Here is a 24,478-nt window from a genome sequence, read left to right as displayed (position 1 = left end):
ACCAGCTGTTTTATTCTTTCGCAGTAACTCCTAACTGTTTGAAGGACAGACTGAACGCCGGCATAAGTAAGCAGGTCGAAGAAGGGTTTCTTACCTGGCAAACGGCTATCAGAATAAGGTCTTTTTTTTATCAGTTCGGCAGCGCCCTGCAATGGAGGAGTAATTTAACCCATTATCTTTCCGACATCGTGCTCAAAATGAGGCCGGCAGCAAGTTCTTAGCCTCGACGGCACGAACTTGACCAGATATCCGAGGAATGGTTTTGATAAGGTACGTCATCACGAAAAATGTTAGTTTTTATGGTGATTCCTTTAAAAATTATTTATCGTAGATGAATATTCCCTTATACTATCCCAAAAAATTAGCCATGTTGACAATGTGGCTTAATTATCCATAATTTATCGTTCTTGTTACTGTTACATAGGCTATTGCCCACAAATATTATCAGCAACTCCAGACATTTTAACGTTACCTGAGCTGATGATTGTACTGCAAGTTGTTAGGCCTGTGGGTTTTATATTTTAGCAACTTGAACTTTGTTGACAGGGATACGATTGTTTATCATATAGCAGATAACTGTTTTGCTTTAAGTTTATTAGCTGTCAAATTTTATTGCCAAGTTTTAAGATCTTGAAAATTTTCATATCTTCAGAGTTTCTTGAAAAACAGTACACCTATAGCTACTTCAGATACATGAAATTCCTTCTTCACACAGTAAGCCAACCGGTAATCAATAAATGTATAAGTTTTCGTAATTTATCTTTGACATGGGAGTTTTAAATGTTATTAAAAATTTTTTTACTTGTTTTATTCCTTCCATTAAAGTTTTCAAGATGAGTGAGGCCAAGTATAAAAGGCCTATGTCTGTTTTCGGACAAATCTCCCTATTTCTGACATCTCTTACTGGAGAAAAAAAGGGGAGGGATAATGATCAAGTCGGAGAGCTGTGTAGAGATCTGAAGGCAACGCTTAAAAATAAATTCACTAGGTTTGGAAAAATCCTGTGGGTAAAATTCAAATTTACTAGTGGTATACAGAAACTGTGTAGATAGGGTAGCCTTCCGCTCACCCTCCCCCTTTAAAAAAAAATACTTAAATAGGCTGGAGATGTAGAAGTGGAAAATGTTAACTTCAACAACGACTGGGAGGGGTAAGATGTCTACTTGTAGCATGCTTTGGCGACTTGATTACCTGGCGCTGAGAGTAGCAAATAAGTTCACTGAGCAGAACTTATCGACGATCAGCTGTTACAAACGACTTCACATTTCTTCATTAGGAAACGTTTTTGGCAACTTCTGGACGATGTTTTTTTTTTTTTAAAATAAGCCCCTCTGTTGTAGAACTACAGTAGTAACTTTCAATTTACCAATTTCTGGGTACTTACCTGTAGATAACTAGAGACTTTTTATAATTTCCTAACGAAAACACATGGTTGTCCATAATTGCACAAGAACAACCCTCTAGAGCCGAGAATATTGGGGGTACGGGAAGTTTTCTAAAGATTTGCATTTCCAGCTGACATGTTAGATGTGAAATAAAGTGAAATAATATGAGAGGATGGAACATCGTTTCCCTGGGAGTTACTAATAATCAAAACCAGGCAGTTGTAGCAGCTCAGAGGATAGCTTGACCGGAATTTACCATGCTTAAGAAATAAAATATTCACTTTAATCTAACTTATTCCAGAACTGGAAAGTATTTACGTTAAGATAAATTCCAGCCAGGCTTTTAGGTCTAGTATCTACTTATTGCTAATCTATATTTTGTTAAATAGTAAAGTATCATTTGACTCCTAATATATCTGGAAAAACGAATGAAAAATTACGTAAGACCAGTCGTAACTATTAAGAATTATGCTAACCAGGGAAGCGCTGGCTAAAGCTATAAACAATGCAAACTCAGTAAAGTCAAAGCAAAAAGGGAGGGGTTTGGGGTAAATAGTGAAGTAGAAACCGTAAACTTAAGTAAACTTGTGAGGAGGGGAGTCACTTGTTAATCTCGACGCAAAATTAAACACAGGCTATTATCACCAAAACTTTAAGGGGAAATTAAAAAGGAAGGGATTGTGTAAAAGTACAATTAAGTGTACAGTATGTTTACAGGGAAAAAAATTATAGCATTAAAGTGTAGTGGTCTAGAATAAAACAAAGACAAATATAGTCCTAAAGAAAGTAAATAGAGTATAACTTAAAGCTTAGACAAGAAAGAAACCGTAAATAACATGGGAAGTTAAAGTGTCAATTGTAAAAAAAAATAAAATGGCTAGGAACGCTCTCATTTAATAGCTCTGCACCTCACTTAAAGGCTATAGTGGTGCTGCGCCCGGAACTGTGTTTGTGGGGTAAGCTCAGGAATCTGTGAGGCATTCCGCAATTGTCACCTCTTTCAGCCTTCGGTAAATTATTACGTAATGTCCCGATGTTGAGCGACTAGTGCCCCTAAAAGCAAAAAGGAAGAAAGGTATTCAGATACGTTGCACGTAACATTAGGCTAATTATCATATCCCGGTTGCTAAGTAGTGTAATTTACCATACCTAGACTATCGGCTCTTAAGCAAGCCCCCCCCCCCTTACAAGAATTAGGTTAGGTTAAATATGGTGTTCCATAGTTTTCCATCTGAACCAAGCCTACGATGCGTAGCCAGCTGTTTTGAGTTTTTTTGTGGATGCATAGGGGAACTGGATTCTTAAGCTTAGAGCCCCTTCTCTCCCCTAAGAAGTACGATTTGGCAAGGTTTGGCATGCCTAACCTAACCACATACCCTTGCCCATGGTAGTCTTAGAGTATGTGTGTACTGCAGAGCTCAAAGTATTTCCCAGGGAAGAAACTTACTGGTAGGGAAAATCGTCATGCAGTAGCCTAGCCTAACTTATCTTTGGTTTTCTTTGTTAGGTCCGTTCTCACTTTAGCCTAGTGTCTCTAGGCTTAGATTAGGTTTTGTGAATAGCACTTTTTCACAAGGCTTTAATAAATAGTGCGTTTTTCACAGGTTGACTTAGGCTAGGGTGATGCCAGCAAGGTAGGCCTATAGGCTTTCTTCAGCAAATTACTTTTTAATTTAGCACTAGGCTACAATACTTGTACAGCAGGCCAAGTAAAATCAGATCACTTTGATTCATATCCCTTCATCTTGCAACCTACACAGAGCAGTCGAACGAGTGGATTGTTATATGGCATTGGCGTCTTCCTTTTTTCGAATAAGAAACTGTTTTACCAGCCCATAACCGAGTTTTACCATACTAGGCTTATACTGTACTTCAATTATCATAAAGGTATCCTAACAACACACTCCTAGCCTTACTTCACATTAGTAACATGTTCATGAAACTGAGGCTTTGTTAACATGTACAGTATTTAGTCAAGGGGGCCTGATTACAGTCACTAATTCTAGCCCATGTTTATTCTTTCGCTTTTAGGAACAGTTGAATTGTCAGAAGTGTGAATATGAGAGCATGCTTTATTGGATAGATGAGAAGGAAGGTCTTCTGAAGGGGATGCTGGCCAACCATGAAGCTTTTACAGTTCTATACTTTGATTATTTCCAAGAATACCTGACTGTTGATTTGGAAAATATTTGGTTTTACAAGTACTGAACTATGCATACTGTATAAGACAACTTATGATGCTTTTTCCAGGCCTATGTTCTAATTTTGCAGCAAAAATTTAAATGACTGAATGAAAGGTTACAGTGTGGGGGTAGATATTCACCAAAGTCCTTATTGGTTGGTTAATACACCTTAGACTAGGGAATGACTGCTATACCAGTAGTGTACACACCAACAGCTAGAGTTAAAAATCACAGTTATAATTTGAAGATTTCAACTTTGGGCATTTTGAGTAAGATAGAAATGTGATTTTATTTTAAAGCTGTATGAAGGGCTTATGCCCCCACCGAGGTTAGTACAGTATATAGGAAAAGGAAAGTGTGTTAGAAGAGCTTATGTTAACCCACAAGGTGCTGTGCGTCGCTACAATCGACATGTTGTGTTATGCTAGGATGACGACGATATTATTGACGCTTTATTTTCAAATACGCAGTAAATTTAGTCCCTCCTTTTAGCTCTGTTTGAGTGACATTAAGTCTCACCAGCCATTCAACTCACTCTTGAACATAAAAGATGCCAGATTTCTCATAATCATAGGTATAAAAAAATAGCAAAATTGTAAATCTTCCTCCAGCCCGGGGGCAGGACCAGGGAGGCTTTTGTATCCTGAAGTTGAGCAGTGGTCAAAGATTTTTATAAATCTTGGTTTATTTTGTAAACTTTGGAGATAATTGTCTTTTGATGATGTTTATTTGTTTTCATCTAATAGTGATATTGAGATAGACAAGTTACAATGAAAGTGACGATAATAATATTGGTTTTAAAGTTAGTCTACATATAACAGTTAACATATGCACACTTATACACCCATTTAACCAGTTAATAACTGTTGTTTATTTTTTGTACTTTTATAGGTGTTTCTTGAATAGCTAAGGAGTAATCTTGTCATGAAAAAATTTGAAATTCTCAGAAAATACCTATTAAATATCAGTTTTTAAAAGTATCTTATATTTTATTTTCGATTATTAAACTGCGACACAAGGCCATTACAACCATGTATAACTAGGTGATAAGTTAAAAAACTGAGCAAGAAAATATTGGTTCCATTACTGAAGTTGCAAATGCATAATATTGCCGTCATCTTTGAGTGGCATCCCCCTAGCATCTCTTGGGTTAATGGAGGTGGAAGCTTGGGCCACACTTTAAACTGTTTGAACTGTTTACAAAATGATGGAACAGAATCTAAAGGGATGTAGTGGGCAAGGCCCAGCTAAGTAAACTTGTAAACAAGGTCAGGATATGTTTGCTAAATGATAGGCCGGTGTGTGCTTTTGAGAAGAAATTAGCAAAAATTTTTGAAAATCAATTTTTAAAATTGTGAAAGCTGATTTATTATTAGCAGTGTACTGAAAAGTGATCTTTATTAGGGATAAGTAGGTCGTGTCACACCAGCTACATCATCCTATTAAAAATAGCACTTTTTGTTACATTACCATTTCAGAATTAGTAGCAACAGTGAAAACTACCGGTATTGTCCGTGTATTTTCCCATTTCTTCTTGGAAAGATATTTTGTCCTGCTGTTCCACAAGCATACGTCCACCATTGTTGTTAATGAAATGAGAAAGGACATTTTCTGACGTTCGAGTAACTTTTACCCAATAACTTTTTTGTTATTCTTGTTAGCCATACCTCATCCTGCTGCTCTACAAACTACCTTAGGCTTAGTCTATATTGGATAAGGTTAGTTATAAGATATTTTAGTCTAGGTTGATTGATAAATTAAGAGCAATCATTGATGCCAGCTGGAATAGGTTGTTAAAAGCAGGCAGGTAAAGGGAATCAGACAGATTAAGGAAACAGTTACTTAGAGCAAGACATGGAGAGAGTTTGCATTTGAAGCTATTTATGAGAGTTGTGGTTGCTGTTAGCTACCCCGAAAATGGTTTGGATTATTATAACGGAATTATTCTCTAGGGGTGGCTCCCTTGACTCTAGGGGGAGCCAGTCCTTGGGGTGGGACTCTCAGCATCTGGCCAGAAGCCCATCATTACAGATAAGGGAGGATGATTTCATGTTCACTTGATCTCAGTTCTAATAGGTGGTTTTAGTATACATCTGTGCTTCTATATCTGTTTTGGTGCTATCCCATATAGGTAGGGTATGGAGTGAACCACTGGGGAAGTCAACTCTCACTGTGCTAGTGGTGGAAAATGTGAAGTTCTTGAACAATCTGATACTGCTATTGAAACATTTGCTGTTTTGTTGTGCTCCAGAACCCAGGATTGCTTCATGCACACATTAAAATTTTCCAGTACAGCACCTGTAAAGTAGTGGAAGTTATGAGCAAGAGGCAAAGTCAGAACAAGGTGCAAAGTGCAAGTGTGCACCTTCTACATCCTCCTTCAGTTCATTATTAATAAATGATAAATGAATGAATAGATAAGCAAATCAGTGAAGAGTATAAAAAGAGGGAAATGTGCTGGAGTGTACCCTCAGACTGGAAAACTATGGTATGGAGGCTATGAGGCAGCTAAATGTGACAGCTAAAACAATCCTAATCTATTAGGAAAATCATTACCCAATCATGGAGTTGTAGGAACCATTTATCAACTTGACGGAGAGCATTTGAATGGTGAGGTAAGGAAGTCTTCATACCAAAGGCAGTCACACTCATCACTAACCATAGTTTTACTGATTTAAACAGCTCTATACCTTAGAAGAAAATAGCTCAGTGGTGTCACCAGAGGCTTGAAACTGTGTTGGGCCAAAGTTAGTCTTGCTCAGGGTACAGTAGATTTTCACTGGCGTATAACCATACTGTGAATCATTTTCATGCTAAATCAACATAGCCACTTGTCTTGTTCTTTTAGGTCTTTCTAGGACTGAGTGGAATCTGTGTGTGTGTGTGTATTTTTTTGTACACTGTATATGGAACATAAAATTTGATAGTTTTGTGTGCTGATGATCTATGAAATGTTTGTTTTGCTTAAGTCATTTTCATCATAGTTTTAGTAAGTTACAGGTCTAAGATTAATTTTTAATCCAAGCTAAATCACCATTATTGCTGTAATTTTGCGTTAAATTGATTAGCTAAAAATATTACCTAGTATTTTGAATAGATACATAGTACAGTATTCCTTTGTGTAGTTGTAAGACACTTCTGGTTTCCATTTCTGTTCTGAAAATATCTTCAGTGTTTAAAGTTTGCATTGTATTTCAGCACATGTTTATCTTTTTCCAGCAGTGGCAAATATCTGAGTAACTGTGTGATGTACACCATTAACGATCTGAGATTACGGAAGATGCCTTCATTCTTGAAAAGTAGTGTACAGTAATTAATTTTGGGATTCTTTCTTATAATGTTTGTTTTCTTCAGCACAAAGCAAGGTTTAGCTTTTGTCACTTTATTCTTCCCTTCTTGAATTTATGGCAAATCCCCTGCAGAAAGTGAAGTATTTATGTTCCTTTCACTGCTTATTGAAGGCAGATACTTTAAATGTACAAGATTCTTTTGTTATGTATTATTTGTTGATTGTTTTCATTAAAGATTTTTTTTGCACACGTAAAGCTGCCCCACACTTGCCTAGCCCATATTATGAATGAAGTTGCACAGCTTAGTGCCTTTCAGGTACTGTCAGTGATACAGGGAGAAATAAGCTTTATACATTTGGTGTAATCAAACCTTTCATTTACAATACAGTGCTTTACAGCACATGGCAGCACTTCAAGATGTTATCACTTGTATGTACAGTATCTATTTCCTGAACAGTTAAGTCCCTAAAATCTGTTTAATTGCAAAAGTGCCCAGCATTTTTAGCCACCTGAACAGTGTATGGTCTCTGATAATGCTCACATCAGTATGCATGTACACAAAGCTTTACACACAGACTATTTAAACAGCTAATTATATTGACTGCTGTAAATATGCCTATTTATAGAATGTAAAAATTAATAACTCGCAAACCATTGTTTTGAACAATTATCCGTAAAGTAATCTCTTATTAAACTGTCTTTCCCCCTACCAACTTGCAAACTGAAACATAAACTGACCCAACAGCAGAAACTGAAAAGATTGAAGAATTATAACCACTATAAACCATCTAATATATTTTAGGTACATGCAGAACACTATTATATCCTAACTATACTTTGGAGTAAATATTTAATATTGTCAAATAATGGTTTCAGTAGCTGTTAAACAATATATTTCCAGATTACTTAAAATTCATCAGCTGTTGATAGTAATATATTGTAAATTATCATAACACTAATAAATGTGAGAAATTATTTATCCCAGAAAAGCTGTGATCTCCTGTAATCTCTTATATTATTTACCGATCATTTATTCTTTCTTCAGTCAAGGTAAGTAGCTAGTCTGGAAAACTGCTTGCGCTCTACCAGAAGGCTTAATGTCCATACAAAAAACAAATTCATTTTTTACATAAGGATAATGTTCCACAGTGAGAGACTAGCAGAGGGGTGGAATGGTAGGACCAGTATAACTCCTTACTGTTGAAGACTTCAAAAACCTTTATCTCAAATTAAATGCCTGAGGATTATGATGGATGTTGAAATGATCAGTATTTAATAATGATCTTGCTAATAATATGGAGCCAGGTAATTTCCTGGACTTGAAGAAGTAAGCTAATGATGTATTTTTCTGAGACCAGAAGAGTGAGCATCCATAATCAGCTAAACCAAGGTTTTGGCTCAAACTGTTAATTGATGTAGAAGACTAGCCAGATATGCAGACACCTAACAAAAGTCTGTGGCAGTATTACTGATCATTCTGAAATTTTGGATAAAACTATCGGCAAGTTTCTGCGGGAGTGTGAATCTATTATGAGAGACTCGATAAGCAACTCAGGTTTTTCCCATCCTCCTTGTTAGGTTTCTTTTAATCATATGAAAATTATAATTCCAAACTTTTAAAAGATTTACCTCATTTATAGGACTTAAAACACAACAGCACCTCTTGACTCTTTAGGGAGAGTTTTCTAATGAGATAGGAGTCTACCTAAGTACCATCTACAAGTTCCTCAGGTTAGCCAAAAAAAGAAAGCTAGCCTTAAAACCGGTGTATTACTGTATAGCATCGTTAACATTTTTACATCGGCATTTTTGCATTGCTTCATGGGATTAGACGTGAAGTGAGTTCTATCTACCCTGTTGTCATGTGCTGCTTCTTCATGAACTCCCATCAGGTCAAGTTCTTAATCTCCCATTTTTTCTGTTTTTTCCTGGGACCTTTCTACAGCCATTTGTTTTGCTACAAATATGCCCACTGCTTATCTGATAAAACTGCCCCACATCCTTTCTCATCACGTAACCAAACTATCCAGTCTTGGAGAGTTGTTTGTTTTCTACCCCCTCTGGACACCAGAACTTTCTGACATTTACTCAATTGTAATAAGATATTCCCATGCAACTGGCCATGAATCTCAACATTATATAGCCATCTTTTCAAAAACTACATTTTTATTTCCAGTTTCCATGTTTCTGCTGTATAGAATAGTACAGTACAGCCTTATGTACCTATCATACATATGTACTCTATCAACTTTGTAGGTTCATTTTTAGAGGACACATTGGAGAGACCTTTGGTTTTCTTTGATCATTCTGAAGATTTATATGCGATAGATACCAGCAAAAATGCATCGTTTAAAAACTCTGGATAGATTGTGGATGCAAATACTGTATGCCAGTTTTTACCTGGTACTGTCCGATAAATCTTATTACCCTCTAATAGAATGGGTGAGGAGAATTTAAAATTTGAAACTACATAGACAAAGCAGCTCATGCAATATTATGTAAACTTCTAAGGTGCATGTAGGTTTCAGTGTAAGATATATAGTAGTGGCTTAGATCATCAATACATTAGTCACCTTTATGTTGACTTCCAAAGGTGGGAACTAGGAAACTTGTCTTCCTCTTTTTTTTTTTTTTTTTTTTTTTTTTTTTTTTTATAGCACAGGTACCTTCATGGCAAAATCCTGTGGTAGCAGCCTAGTTAAACTTGTTCACTGGTTGCAGAGTATGTTTTAAAGGTTTAAAAATTGTCATTTTACTGGAAAAGTCTGTCCTCCTCAAGCAGTAGATTTTTGCATAGAAATTAAATTTTAAAAAAGTTTGTAGACTTTTCTTCCTTTAACATAGCAGTGTTCCTCACACGCTTTTGGCAAAGGTAACTAAACTAAGGAATGATCTTTTGCAAATCTCTCCTTCACCTGTCGGTCAGACTAAAAGACAGTTGGTCAGTCAGACTGAAAGACAGTTGGTCACTGGTGATTCAGAAGGACACAGACTTTCAGTACAGTACAGGGAAAGTTACATTAAGTTATAATAAACCCATAAAGTTAACCAGTGATTGCTTTATAATGCAAGTCAGACCACCTGGCTATCCTTTGTTTTTTTCTTGAATGCTGTACTGTATTGATTGAACTTATGGACTGATATATGAAAATACTATTCTGTCCATCATTCTTCTTGCAGAAATTAGTTTTTTAATTAGGTATCGCATAAGTCTATCATTTTAGTATTTTTCTTGTTAACATCAGCTTTGTACATACTAAGCTTTAAGCTCTACATTTTACATGTTTCCAGTACCAGGTCATAATACCAAACTTTCATGATGAATAAAATATTCCTACAGGTATTATGGGGAACTCATGAACTTGTCGTGCATCAGCTTTGATCAGTCCATATCCCTGTCATATTTTAGAATGAGGAACCTCACCTACTCTTGTTTCCAAGTAATTTGAACTTACCTCTGTTTGCGAGGCAGGTTTGTTCTTCCCTAAGAAGGGAAATTTGCGAGAATATTTTTTTCTCAATGGAGTTTGCTTTAGGTTTATTGTGGTCACTTGACCAACTTAGCTTTAGGTTTATTGTGGTCACTTGACCAACAAAAAAGTAAAAGTAGATTTTTTTTGTAATTTTGTTACGTTTGTCTTAGTTAGAAAGGTGATGGGTTTTCATGTATTTTTGCAAAGAATAATTCATTGTCATGCATTTTGTTTAAAAAGAAAAAATTTCTCAGAGAATGTTGGTGGCTCGAAGATTTGCCTTCAACAGTTGTGCAGTCCGCTGCTTTGCCACTGCAGCTCAAGAGGTTGCAGCTAATGGAGTGCAAGGCCCAACATCTCTGTATGATAAGCAAGTATCTGAAGGCAAATTACTTCCTGATAACCATCAAAAGCTTATCATACATGAACTTCAAGAGTGCTATGATGAAGTAAGTTTTGCTGGATTTGTACTTTTCATGCTTTTTCAGTATGGACTGTTCATCAGGTAGGTAGGTAAAAACCAGTAAGAAGTATAATTTTAGTTTGAACATTTAAGTAAAATTCTTATGGAAACAATACAGAAATTCTGCTCTACAATGTAAGCCTTGCCTAATGCATTTGTAGTGTTCCAATAGGAAGTGAATGTAGGACACTGAAGGACAGTATTTGGCCCAGTGCATCAAGCTTTTCAGTCTATTATATTGCATATCAGTGTTACTGAAGTAATCATCGTGAACAGTATCTACATTAAAAATAGACTGCACAAAAGAGATCTGAAAAATCTTTAAGTAAACAGATCCGTCAATTTACAAAAGTACAGTGTACAGTATATCAAACAAGATTTTTCATTAATCTTATAGAAAGTCCAGTAAAGGATATGTCAAACACAGAATTGTAAATAGGGAAGGATGAGATATTCTTCAAAACTAATGTGTGGAATCTGTACTTTTGTTTTACCCAGGTTGTGGGATACACACCACCTCCACCTCTTGGTGCATTTATGAAGCTAATAGGCTGGCAGCGTGAAGTGAAATCTCCAGGTGGAGTCTATATCTGGGGAACTGTAGGAACTGGTAAAACCATGTTAATGGACATGTTTTATGAATGTGTTCCTATTGATAAGAAAGCAAGAGTAAGTAAACAAAAGTGAATTTCTTTTTCTTACATATTTAAGTGTTTGATATTGGATTTTGGATATATTTTTCTTGGAAATTATGGACCATTTATATTTGCCATTTATTTGAACATAGTCAGAGGGTGATACTGTACTTGTTCTTTGTTGTTAATGTGATAAATGTTGATAGTGCAAAGATCAGTTGTGCTTATCACTTGAAGTGTGTGTATGTTAAGCAGGTTTTGTCACTTTTTGAATTTTACACTTGCTAGATATAACTTGTTCCCAGCCTTCTGTGATTGTGCTATTACTTCTTTGTTTTCTTATGGTTAATTTTTACATCTTCCTATCCAAAAGCATGTACTGATTCAGTCCATTACAGAGAAAGATAATTGCACTAACTTTCAATCTACCGTACTTACATATTGAAATAACTTTTGCCGTCTCCAAGGTTTATTCTTATGGAGACAGCGTCTGATTCCACAAAGGCAAATGTGGTTTTGTTAGTCTCTGTAAACAGACCATTACTAAAAGTAATCACATTACTAGTGAACCGAGTTGTGGGATAAGTACTTAGTGTCATCACAAATTGGCATAGGGAGTGCTATTGTTCAATAATATATAGCTGCGATTTCTTACTCCAGGTATCGTTTCAAATTTCAGAAAAAATCTCTGGGCTAGTCATATGAGAGTCAAAGCATTTGACTTCATGGTCAGGTCAAATTACTTTTATTTAATCCTGTTACTGCTGAGGACTATTTGTGTTGCTTGCAGCTTAGATTGTTCAGATGAGCATGTCACAATCCTCACCTAAATAGCTCAGTTCTATATACGGTACCTTTGCTTTGCTAAGACTTAGTCTTGTTGTTTGTGGCAACTGCAGTGTTTTTTCAATCTTAATTTAATTTTCATGTGTGGGTTTGTGGTGTCTATCCTGTTACTTTTGCTGTTTAAGAATTTGAATTTAAATTATGATTATTTGGGATCCTTTATTTGTTGCACTAACAGATTATTAATTTTTTATTGTTTTGGTCACTTTTTGTTGTTTTATCTGCAGTATGTTGTGAAGCTAGTCCACTTTTAGTTTTTTATCTGACATCACATGAGCATTATCAGTTACAGTAGTCAGTTTTCAAATGTATTTATCAGAAGAGATACTTCCCAGGTGTTAAAGAGACCAACTATAAATTTAGATACAGACCCCCTCCATTTTCTATATATGAGGCTTTTTCATGTATGGCCCAGATCTTATACGTAAATTTGCAGCTCGGATGGAATCTAATGACACATGAGAAGCAATGCAAAGTCTCTTGCAACCCCAGACACTAAGGAAATTTCAGTATCAACATTAAGTTCTGTTGACTGTAAATCAGCAGTCTTTGTCAAGATGCTTCAGCACACTCAAGAAATCTCCAGTGCACGTTAGGTATGAGTAAAAATTACCGCACTAGCTTGTGGTGTGGAGGGGATGGATTTTCATATCACTTAGATTCTTGAAAGTTGCATTTGAGTTGATCATCATTGTATACAAGTGTAAGATTTCTAATAGGTTTGTTATGTAAGGTATCAGGTATTTTAGACATAAAGATAATAAGAGAAACATGTGAATATACAGTAAACCCCCCGTATTCGCGTTCTCATGGTTCGCGGACTCACGCATTCGTGGGTTTCTCTGTGGAACATATCTAGCCATCATTCACGGAAAATTCGCTCATTCGCGGTATTTTTCACTGAAGTATTCACTAATTACTGTATTTTCATATAATTTTCATGAATAAATGGACTTTTCATGATAAAACTATTAAAATACGCATCTATAAGCATTTTTACAGGGTTTTTCTTGGTTTAAGCTATCAAAATGGGCAGTTCTAAGTGTTTTTAGAGGGGTTTTAAGCATTCGCGGGGGGGTGTGGGACGCATCCCCCGCGAATACGGGGGGTTCACTGTAAACACAATAATACAGTTTAAACTCTTGAGTGAGAGGGGGGGGAGTAAAATGGAGATGTAAAGTTTGTTCAAAAGTGGAACTTATATTAATGTGTAATGGATTTTAAAGAGAACTAATGCATTTTATTGACCAAAGTACATGATGTTTTTCATTCTGCTTTTGTAGAATGTAAGACTTTTATCATTTGGGACTGGTTGATGTATGGGGACTTTTCCATACCAACCATTGAGTGTAGCTATGGTATATAATTCAGATGTGTGGATGTTTGTATGTTCAAGAGAGGGAGTTAGACTGTTGCCTGAGATCCAAGGCCCAATTCACACAGGCCACACATGATTTTTTCCAGCCATCGTATGGCTCAAACATGCTTCATACTCACTACTTTATAGTACTTGCATGGAAGCTTTAATGATCCACATGTTCACTACATGGCAAGTTAGTACCAAAATTGGATTTTGAAGAAGAAACCGTTTTGGCTTCTACTACAAAAAAAAGCAATGTCATTGTAAGAGATTGTGGCACTGTTACAGTGTGGTATGTGTGAGTTGCACTCTTCAGCAGGACAGTGGCAAGTTTTGTGGATGATACCAGCCACACTTTGCAGCCAGTACCACAACTGTTTTCAGTTTTTGGCCCCTGAGAATTACTCTCTGTAGTATCTGTGTAAATTCATGACTTGCCGCAAACTCACCCTTTTTTATGTGGTGTGGCTGTGGTCTATGTAAGTTGAGTCGAAAAGGTAAGCAGAGTAAAAACGAGAGGGATGTTAGGGACCACCCTAAATGATGGATGACCATCTTACATAGCAGCAAGTACATTGGAGCTCGGAGAATTTGACTGCTGAATAAAAAATGTGTGGGAGTAAAGGGGTGGCAAAGAGAAGGGAAAAAGGAATGGGGAAAACTTAATTTCCCGCATCCTCCATCCTCTTAAGTGAAAAATGAGGGCAAACAGGAGATAACATAGATTTGGGACTCTTCCACAATAGGATACAAATAACCACCGTTCAACATAAGAATGTAATTTCTGATGCCTGAATCCTCTAATAACCTCCAACCTTAAGCAGCTATATCAAACATCAGTAACACTTTTAAATCTTTCTTAACCACAAAATGTTTTAAGCCAATTAAATAAAAAAAAAAAATCGCATGCCACTACTAGAAGGAATAAGACAAATAGGCAATTTTCCCGAGGCTGGAAACCTTCAAGTTCTAAACATGATGACGAACTGGCAAACATGTCCCAACTGATGGTATACTTCAGCAGAGACTTCCATTTTAGAAGAATTATGTAATATGTTAACAAATTTGTTGACTGTACTGTACTCAGAAATGATAGTGAACAATTGTTTGTACATGTCTTTTTGATTAAACAGCATTTGACTTTGTCACTTGCCAATACCTTATTGCACTGCATCAAAGAGGAGAGATAGGTGTGGTTGACCACTTTTGACTTACAAGGGTTTTTCAGGATAGTGTAGAGCTGAGGCCTTCATTGTGAACTGAGTTTTAAGTTTTTAATGTATCTGATGCTGAGTGGTACATCTTGATTTCCATACTAAATTACACTATGGCCATTCCAGACATATCAAACTTTGTAAGGAAAGAAAAAAAAAGAAAATTAACATTTTTGTTCAGTTCAAGCCCTTAAGAAGTACATGTACTTGAAAGTGGTTACATTGTCCTGGTCCTTGTGGCCTCTCTTCATTATCATCACTGACCCCTTTGAGCCTTCCCAAAGAAGAGTACTATAGTCTTTTTTTTTTTTTTTTTTTTTTTTTTTTTTTTTTCCTAGTAATATTTGGGAGTTCTCAGCATCCTTTTGTAACAGTAATTTTTTGTATTTGGAGTATTTATGTCACTTGGCACATATGTATTTGTAATCAGTTAATATAGTCTGAAGAGATTTTGTACTAAAAAAGGGCAATGATAATTATGACAATGACTTTGTCATGCATTATAATTACCAGTATTAAAATAGTGTCCTACTTGAATATTAAAAATTTTGTTTTGTTTTAGCAAGTGGAATCCCTGTTAATTTAGTATTATGTTTTTCAGGTTCATTTTAACTCATTTATGTTGGATGTCCATAAAAGAATACATGCTGAAAAAAAGAACATAAAGAAAATTAATGCTCCTGATCAGGCCCGTTACTTTGAGCCTGATGGCACATACACCATCAACTTACGTCCTTATGACCCTATTCCTCCAGTAGCTAGGGCCATTGCAAATGAAACTTGGCTTCTGTGTTTTGATGAGTTTCAGGTAATGTGATCCATTGGCATCATTATTTTGATATCTGAGAGTCAGATATGAAATGTTTGTGTATAGTGTATTTGAACTATTATTTTTATATTTCTGTAAATTTTTACAGCTAAAGAATAGGATATTTTGTATTACTCAAGAGAATGTTGTTTGAAAGTGAAAGAAAATTTTTTTGCAGTACTGTTCAAGATTTAAGCAGTTGAGATAGTCTGTTGATTGTTTTAAGTTACTTAAGTCATTAGAAAAATGTAAGCCAAAATGAAACTAACTTGCTGAGGTAAGTTTTTGCCATAAAGTGGTAGTCATCTTTCAGGAAAAATAATTAGGTACACGCTCATATGTTGAGTCTGATATATTTTAAGAGATGCATATGAATAAAGCAGAATAATGCCAGCTAGATGTTCTATATTAATAAGGTGATCCAAAAACTGTTAAAAACTGGAGTTTATCAGTGATAAAGTGAAAATTTGGTCAGACAGCATATTTTTAGGGTCTAAAAAAGACCAAAAGTATATACCGTATTTGATGGCTTATAAGACGCATGTCTGCATAGGACGCACCCCAATTTCAGCAGGACATTGAGGAAAAAAAAAATAAGGTTTCCTAGCCTATGCTCATATGATTTTGGTAAATAAAAACTGTAGTATTAGGTTATCATATGCATATTGTTTCTTACCAACAGAATCAACAAAAACATTAATAAAGAAGTTATCTACCATATTTATATTTATCAAAATATGTATTATACAATCGGCCATTTACTACGATCGAATGTTTCGTCTGCTGCTGAAAGCTACCTCATAGGTTTACCAATAGATTGCAACACATTCATTTGTAAACATTGTTTCTTACCGGCAGAATCAACAAAAACATTAATAAAGATGTTACCTACGGTAATATATGTTATATAATATCCATTATATATTATAAAAGTATGCAATCAAGCTCTGGAATTTACTACGTTTCAGCCTTGTTATTCGTAAAGCTCTTGAGATAATCACCAATAGGTGGCAGCACACGTACTGTAAGTCTGTAAATGTGGAATGCGGCGATGCGCTGTAGACGACGATAATGATATTAACACATTTTAATGAAAATATCGATAACAACAATGTAGATATTGATTATAATACTAGCAGTAGTAATTGCGGTGATGGTAAGTGTGATAATGATAAATAATTATAATAAACTTTGGTTTTTAATAGGTTATTAGGATAACACCGAATGTTAGGCTAGGCTACAACATCTACGTGACGTTTCATGTATAATTTCGGCCAAAATTCTTAAATTTTGAGCCTACATTATGTACATAGGATGCAGGGGGATTTTTTAGGCCATTTTTTTTATTAAAAAAGTGCGTCTTATACGCCGTCAAATACGGTAGTTTATTGATGTTTCTGGTATACAGTACTTAATAAACTAACAAATTTTTGCCAGTTTTGTTTTGATTTGCAGGATATCATGTTACTTAGTTATTGCAAATACAGTAGTGAACTTTTGTGAATGTAGACCTGTCTTGCCTTTTTGTTTTTATCTTAACTAGTCATTTGATTGTTGTTGAAAACAAATTAATGCAACATTTCTGGTGCAACTCTTGTTCTGTTTATTGATTGTCTTTACAGAGACTTGTATTAACCTAATACATACTGTAGGCAGTGCTTCTTACAATATGCAATGTAAAAAAAAAAATTGTTGAATGCCCACTACAATATACAGTAAAACAAAAAATTAGCCATTTGTATTTTGCATTTATTCATTTATCAAGAAAGTAAACTGACCTTAGTTTTACAAAAGGCTAATCATGGAAGAGATAAAAAAAAAACATACTGATAAATTGATTGTGAGGTTTATGCCTGAAGGCCAAGCACCAGAACTTATCTCTGTTATTCAGCACATACAAAAAGTATAGATGAACAAATCCAGCAGATTTGTTTGGACAAATGTTAGACATTGGGAAGTTGAGTGTTATTATTCATCAGTTTACTTTGTGCACTTGGTCCAGTGCTTTATCATCATTACAGGTCACTGATTTTTTCTTACTGGAAAACTTAGGAACAATATAAAATCATTTTTGGCATTGGTGATGATCATAATTGTATCAACATATTAATTACCAGTCAGTCACTCAATTTACTGGTTATATAGTGATATTATGTGCAGTTCTTATATGATGTATATTTTTTCCAGGTTACGGATATTGGTGATGCTATGATTCTGAAGAGACTATTTACAGAACTTTTTAATAATGGCATTGTAGTCATAGCAACAAGTAACAGATGTCCAGATGACCTGTATAAAAATGGTCTACAACGGTCAAACTTTATTCCTTTTATTCCCATTTTAAAATCACATTGCAAGGTAAGCACTACAGTAAACCCCCTGTATTCGCGGTCTCACTATTCGTGGACTCATGTATTCGCAGATTTCTCTGTGGAATGTATCTACCCCTTATTCGTGGAAAATTCGCCCATTCGCGGTATATTTCACTGAGAAATATTACCGATTACTGTACTTTCATATTTTCATGACTAGATGCACTTTCTGTGATAAAACTATTAAAATACTCAGGTATAAGCATTTTTAAAGGGTTTTTTGTGTTTGAACTATCAAAATGGGTAGTTCTAAGTGTTTTTAGAGGGGTTCTAAGTATTCACTTATTTTAGCTATTTGCAGGGGGTGCGGTATGCATCTCCCGAGAATACGGGGGTTTTACTGTACTACAGTTTAAGGCTTTGAGATAAGTAGGGCATTCAGAACTGATCTATAGTTAAACAGTTGGTTGTGGCATACCACATTTAAGCAGAGATCATTTTCTTCTTTCACTCCCTCTATGATAAAATGCTAATTTTAGTCTAATTTTTGAAGAGTAATAATTGTATTTTGTGTTTAAAATTTAACAAACATTTTTATTGGGAACAAAGTTAACCAATAAAATTAACTTTCCATTGAACAATTTTTCAAATGTAACATTTATAAATAATTTTTGTCATCAAAAGTATCAGATATATAGTGAACCTTGCTCCTGTAAATTTTTATTATAATAGGTCCATTTGTTTCATCGACTAATCCTTGTAGGTAGGACGAGTGAGATTGGGCAAGCATACTAACCCCCTGACAGACAAAACATTTATCACATAGGTCCTTGTCAGTGTTAACCATATCAGCAGTACATAACTTACTAGGTTGTTAATATGCCCTAGAATCATAGTACATTACAAGTGAATAGACTAAATCACATAAAAATAGAGGTGAAACTAAAAATAACTGTGGAATACCACAAAGGCAGAGGCAGCGCAAAATCAATGCTAAAGTCCATAATTTGACAAAATTACACGAGATGGTGAACAAAGTTAAGGACATACTTTACTCAAGACACACAAATTTCAAACAGTACATCGGAAAGTAAGGGAAGAATTCAGCTTCTTTCTCAAGCATACTTTAAAATAATCAACTTATAAAAACAAAACCAGTAGTTATTGAAAGAACTGAACTTGACTTGTTGCCCCAGAAAAAAAAAATCGGTTAAGCTAACAACGGTTAGTTTGCCAAAACCACCCCAAACCAATTGTGTACATAGAAAACTTAGATGTAGCAAGCCCTGCCATGTGTTTCTTTTATAAGAGAAAATGGGGTGAAATATCCAAAATTGCTGCAAACTGGTACAAACTGGCTTAAGCCCTAAATAGCTGATCTTCAGATGGCTGTACCGCAGCTATCCATGTGAAACACCTTACATATAAATAAGTGAAGGAAAGATAAAGCACAGTGATATGTGAAAGATTAAAAAGCTGAGAAGAGTAAAAACACGTGAAACAGGCAATCCTTTAAAACTCAGACTAAGAAACAATGCCTCTTACACACAAGTGAAAAATATTTAAGAAGCAATGTTTATGCACACAAATGAAAAATGCCTAAGTTGATAGCTGGAAACCAGTAGAGGCACTATACCCATGTAGAGTAGTACTATTCTTCTTCTATTTGAGAATTTTTGTCTGGTATTTCATGACAAACTTAAAGGCAATATAAGTAATGGGTTTGGATGTTCAAGTACAGTTATGATAATTATAGACAGTAATCTGATACATTTTGTAATATGTCTGCATATTTTACTTTGCCCTTTGTCTGAATGTTTTTCATGCTCATCGTTGAAATATTGAACATTATTTTCTGTCAATAACAATGTTATTTATTTCAGGTTATTAATTTGGACTCTGGTATAGATTACAGAGTAAAGAATCTCCCAGATTCCAATAAAGTGTTTTTTGTGAAGAGAGAATGTGATGCGGAAGCAGAAGTAAAAACTCTTTTCAAAGTGAGTTTTTTTTTTTTTTTTTTTTCATGTAGATAAGTTTTCAAGTGTTAATTTCTTGGGTTTGTCATATCCAAAGTTAATTCTCATTGTCTGTTGTACTTTTGCTGTTCTCTATGTAGGTGAGGCACTGGAAGCCTAATTTTAGATTTTGGTTAAAGGGATTGAATTATTAATTACAGTAATTTGGGATGAATCTTACCTACTGGTAAAGATAGCTTATATCTCCGTGCCAATAGGTGAGAAGATATAAGCCATCTTTAACATTAGGTAAGTATCCAAATAATAAATTTGATTATGAAAATGCATATAGTTTACATAAAGAGGACTTCATTATACAGTATATGATTAAACTTGTGTGACCCCTTACCTTTTAATTGTTAATTAGAATTATTTGTGTATGTATGCTCATATACAAATGCTTAAATAGCATCAGAATTATTTGTGTATGTATGCTCATATACAAATGCTTAAATAGCATCCATATTCTAGTTAGTATATACAAAATCTATATACATAGAGAGTCCCCTTAAATGCTGGAATTATTTTAATGGTAACTAGTATGTAAAATGATCAGCTGAATGTAATGACATTTAAAGATCTTTAGTAACCTTTAGAAACTAAAGTAAAACGTAGTTTCATGGACAGTCCCCTTTGTAAGGTTAAGGGCTGGTGTTTTTATTTTGTTTTTTAGTTGTAACAGCTAAAAACTTTGCTTGAGGTGTTCAGTTCTCTTTGCCTAATGACGCCAATATAGAAATGTACTAACCACAATGCCTACAAATGTTGAAATATGTAGGATCCTTATGAAGCAGCTAGAGCTTCTATTTTTGTGACCTTACCTTACAGCTGTTTCTGGTAGTGATATTTATAAAACCTGTCATCTTCAATAAAAGGCAAGCTTAAAGGCACAGTGAATATGGTGATGATAAAACAAATTAGTCTCACTGTTGGACTGTGTTGCTCTTCATTCAGAAAGAATCCACAATGAGGTAATTTTTTCTTGCCTTCAAATCTGTCACATATGACCCAGTTCCAGAATGCAGAGTAACATAAATATTTAAACATACTTTATGCAATTGTCAAGTTTCTATCCAACAATGAATATTAAGTCTTGGAAACAAAGCTGTTAATTTAACTTTTCCAAAATCAACATTTTCAGTGTAAGTTTCAATTAAGCTGAAACCACTTCATGTTGCAACAATATGGATTAACCACAAAGCAGTAGTAGGTCTTAAAATACAAAGAACTATATCATATATTAAACAGTTACTTTATTCATTCAAATTTATATTCCTGCTTCAGATTCTTTGTGCCAATGAAACTGATGTTGTCCGCCCTCGGACTCTCTCTTATGCTGGCAGAAGTGTTAGCTTTGAAAAATCTTGTGGAGGTGTACTGAATTCTACCTTTACTGAACTCTGTGACCGGGTAAGTACAATTGCTGTGGTAGAGGTTAATGTGTAGCTACTTTCAGTACCTACAGTATTGTTTTTCAGCAAACCATTACTTGTGAATTAACGCAAATATATGATCAATAAAATCCCAGTCTTCATTCACTCTTTGAAAGAAAATGTCTACTAACTGGCAGAATGGCACATACCTCATGGATCCCCCATGTCCCAGCTAACAGCTCTTCAATTTTTGAGACTGCTCTCGATTGATTTCACAGGATTTAACTATTTTATCAAGCAGATATGTAGCCCTATCTCCATCCATTTTACTCTTGTGACAAAAAGATAGTATTGGAAATCCTTGAGTTTCCTTGATGAAGATTGCCTTTGCTGGCCAGAGGATTTCCACTGCTGTATCCTATCCATATTGGATAGTTAGCAAAGGATAAATATTGAGAGGAGAATACTGCTCCAGCTATTTCAGGTTTTTTCTGATCTTCCAATGTTTTGACATGTATCTTCATGCAGTTAACAAGTTAATGCATTTTTCAAGTAAGTTTCACTTTAATTCTCTGTTAACTTTTTGTTTGTATATTTCATAAATTTCAGTGTGTTGGGGAAAGGGTAAGATTTTTTTTTCTTGCATTGGTGTTAATGACATAGGTACGTGGAATACATGTTAACCACCAGTGTTTTCGTTGTAAATCCTTATGTTTCTTGGGATCAGCTAATTCACAGTTTAGTTTGTATACTTAGTATTTTGTTCTGGAGTCTGACTTTTCACTTTGTTTCTCCAGCCTGAGTGGTTAATGTTTGAGGTCAAAATTTTGGTTAAATAATTTCCCAAAGCACAGTACTGTACGCTGTTCTAGTTCAGGTAGTTTTTAGGAACGACTCCATCACTTAGTTTTTATCAGTTATTGTTTCTCTTCATAGGTATTCTGATAAGAGTAGTCAAGAGTTTGGGAAGTCATGCCATTTTTAAACAATAATTCCAGATTTAATTTCTGAAATTAAGATTGTAATAGTTATTTTGTTTGTAGAAATTGGCTTAGTTTGTAGCCATCCATTGATTTGCTGTTTTAAATGAAAATATCAGATTCATGATACAATCTTGTTTATTCCTAAATTGTTTTTTTCTACTTGTATTATTGCTTCCTCCTCTTTGCCACATGCATCATAGAGATACTGCATTGAAGAGTTTTGACTGAAAACCATTTCAATTTTGCAGTTTTTGCCAGGGAAGGGTTAGTTTTCTTAATTATTCTTGTCATGCCTATCTAGTTGGCTGCCCTCCCAGTTAAGCAAGATGTTTCCAGAGGTGTTCCTAGAGGATGAATGCCACCACCTGCACAGTTAAGAAGTTTACCATGACTGTGCTATTTCAGACTTAACATCACTTAGATTCCCTGAGTATATTCCCTAAAAATAATACTGTTTTCTCTAGAGACTTCAGTTCTTGAATGGATTCTTTTCAGTCAGCATATTATGGAGTTTTTAGCAGATATATCCTACCCCACCATCATAGCTTTTATTGTTTGTTATAAAACAAATATAATGTTCTTTAGAAATTCATGCTGGCTATTATTACTAACGCAGTACTCATATTGCAGTTACAGTATATCCATTTGGGATAGACTAATATTTATATTCATCAGATGAGGGCACATATGAATTATGAGCTTGTATGTTATGGAGTACTAAGAATTAGAATAGATTGTAAAATTTTCTGTATAAAAACATGAGTGTTGGAAACATAATACACAGAATTTCTTTGATTCATTTACTAGAGGATGATCAAGTTGCAAAGTATTCATTTATGTACAGTAAAAAGTTAATGGGTCAACAGAATAAAAGTTTGTGGGGTTTTCTTGGAGGTAACTTTCTGGTATATTATGTTATGAAAAGTAGAAGATATCTGTTCTAGACATTTAAGCAACCATATATGATTTTTTTTAGCCCTTAGGTGCTGCTGACTATATCCAGCTGAGCCATGTTTTTCACACTGTTATCATCCGAGACATTCCTGTCTTAAACCAGAAGACCAAGGGTCAAGCTAGACGTTTTATAACACTCATCGACACCCTATATGATAACAAGGTAATAGCAGGTTTGGTTGTCATAAGATTTTTTATTTACTGTGATACTAATCTTTTTCGGCCTTTTTTCGGTCGAGGACAAGTAACTTTGCATTTACTTGTTGGGCATTCACTTGTACTTAGGGTATGCCATATTAACCCTTAAACGCCGACTGGACGTATCATACATCGACTAAAATTGTCTGTTGGGTGCCGAGTGGACGTACCGTACGTCGACTACAAAAAATTTCAACCTTCGGTCAACTTTGACTCGACCGAAATGGTCGAAAAACGCAATTGTAAGCTAAAACTCTTACATTCTAGTAATATTCAATCATTTACCTTCATTTTGCAACAAATTGGAAGTCTCTAGCACAATATTTCGATTTATGGTGAATTTTTGAAAAAAACTTTTTCCTTACGCCCGCGCGGTAACTCGGCCGAAAATTTCAGAAATTCTTTCGTCATTTTGTCGTAAGTTTTGCACTGTTTTATATTAGCTGTTACATAAAGTTTTATATATGAAAATGTGTGCAATTTCATGTAAAATACAGCAAAATACAACCCATGGTTGTAGCTTTTATCAGTTTGGAAATATTTTTATAGAAACCACGATAACTGCCAACATTTCAACCTTCGGTCAACTTTGACTCAACCGAAATGGTAAAAAAACGCAATTGTAAGCTACAACTCTTACATTCTAGTAATATTCAATCATTTACCTTCATTTTGCAACAAATTGTAAGTCTCTAGCACAATATTTCGATTTATGGTGAACTTTTGAAAAAAACTTTTTCCTTACGTCCGCGCCAGAAATTCTTTCGTCACGTTGTCGTAATGTTTGCACCGTTTTATATTAGTCGTTACATAAAGTTTTTATATGGAAATGTGTGCAATTTCATGTAGAATACAACAGAAAATAACTCATGGTTGTAGCTTTTATCAGTTTTGAAATATTTTCATATAAATCACGATAACTGCCAAAATTTCCAGCTTCGGTCAACTTTAACTCGACCGAAATGGTAAAAAAACGCAATTAT

The 24,478-nt window shown here is 34.9% G+C and overlaps 1 protein-coding gene across 7 annotated transcripts in view; it reads left to right on the top strand.

The window, feature by feature from the left end:
- Positions 1-24,478, top strand: part of LOC136854108 (putative ATPase N2B) — a 329,373-nt gene that overhangs the window by 296,683 nt on the left and 8,212 nt on the right. Inside the window, exons 1-9 of one of the 7 annotated variants that reach the window (XM_067130286.1) lie at positions 2,333-2,460; positions 5,700-6,183; positions 10,586-10,780; positions 11,293-11,463; positions 15,451-15,657; positions 17,845-18,015; positions 19,853-19,969; positions 21,272-21,397; positions 23,320-23,460. In XM_067130286.1, the coding sequence (XP_066986387.1) occupies positions 10,589-10,780; positions 11,293-11,463; positions 15,451-15,657; positions 17,845-18,015; positions 19,853-19,969; positions 21,272-21,397; positions 23,320-23,460 (1,125 nt within the window). In that variant the 5' untranslated portion in view covers positions 2,333-2,460; positions 5,700-6,183; positions 10,586-10,588. Of the gene's footprint in view, positions 1-24; positions 271-2,255; positions 2,461-5,699; positions 6,184-6,787; positions 6,868-10,585; positions 10,781-11,292; positions 11,464-15,450; positions 15,658-17,844; positions 18,016-19,852; positions 19,970-21,271; positions 21,398-23,319; positions 23,461-24,478 lie in introns of those variants that run through there. The other 6 variants (XM_067130288.1, XM_067130287.1, XM_067130285.1 and 3 more) reach the window with 6 other exon arrangements.

This window comes from Macrobrachium rosenbergii, chromosome 28 (assembly GCF_040412425.1).
Source record: "Macrobrachium rosenbergii isolate ZJJX-2024 chromosome 28, ASM4041242v1, whole genome shotgun sequence".
Lineage (NCBI taxonomy): Eukaryota > Metazoa > Arthropoda > Malacostraca > Decapoda > Palaemonidae > Macrobrachium > Macrobrachium rosenbergii.
The sequence above is the reverse complement of the archived record's forward strand: the minus strand, read 5'-3'. Positions and strand labels throughout refer to the sequence as shown.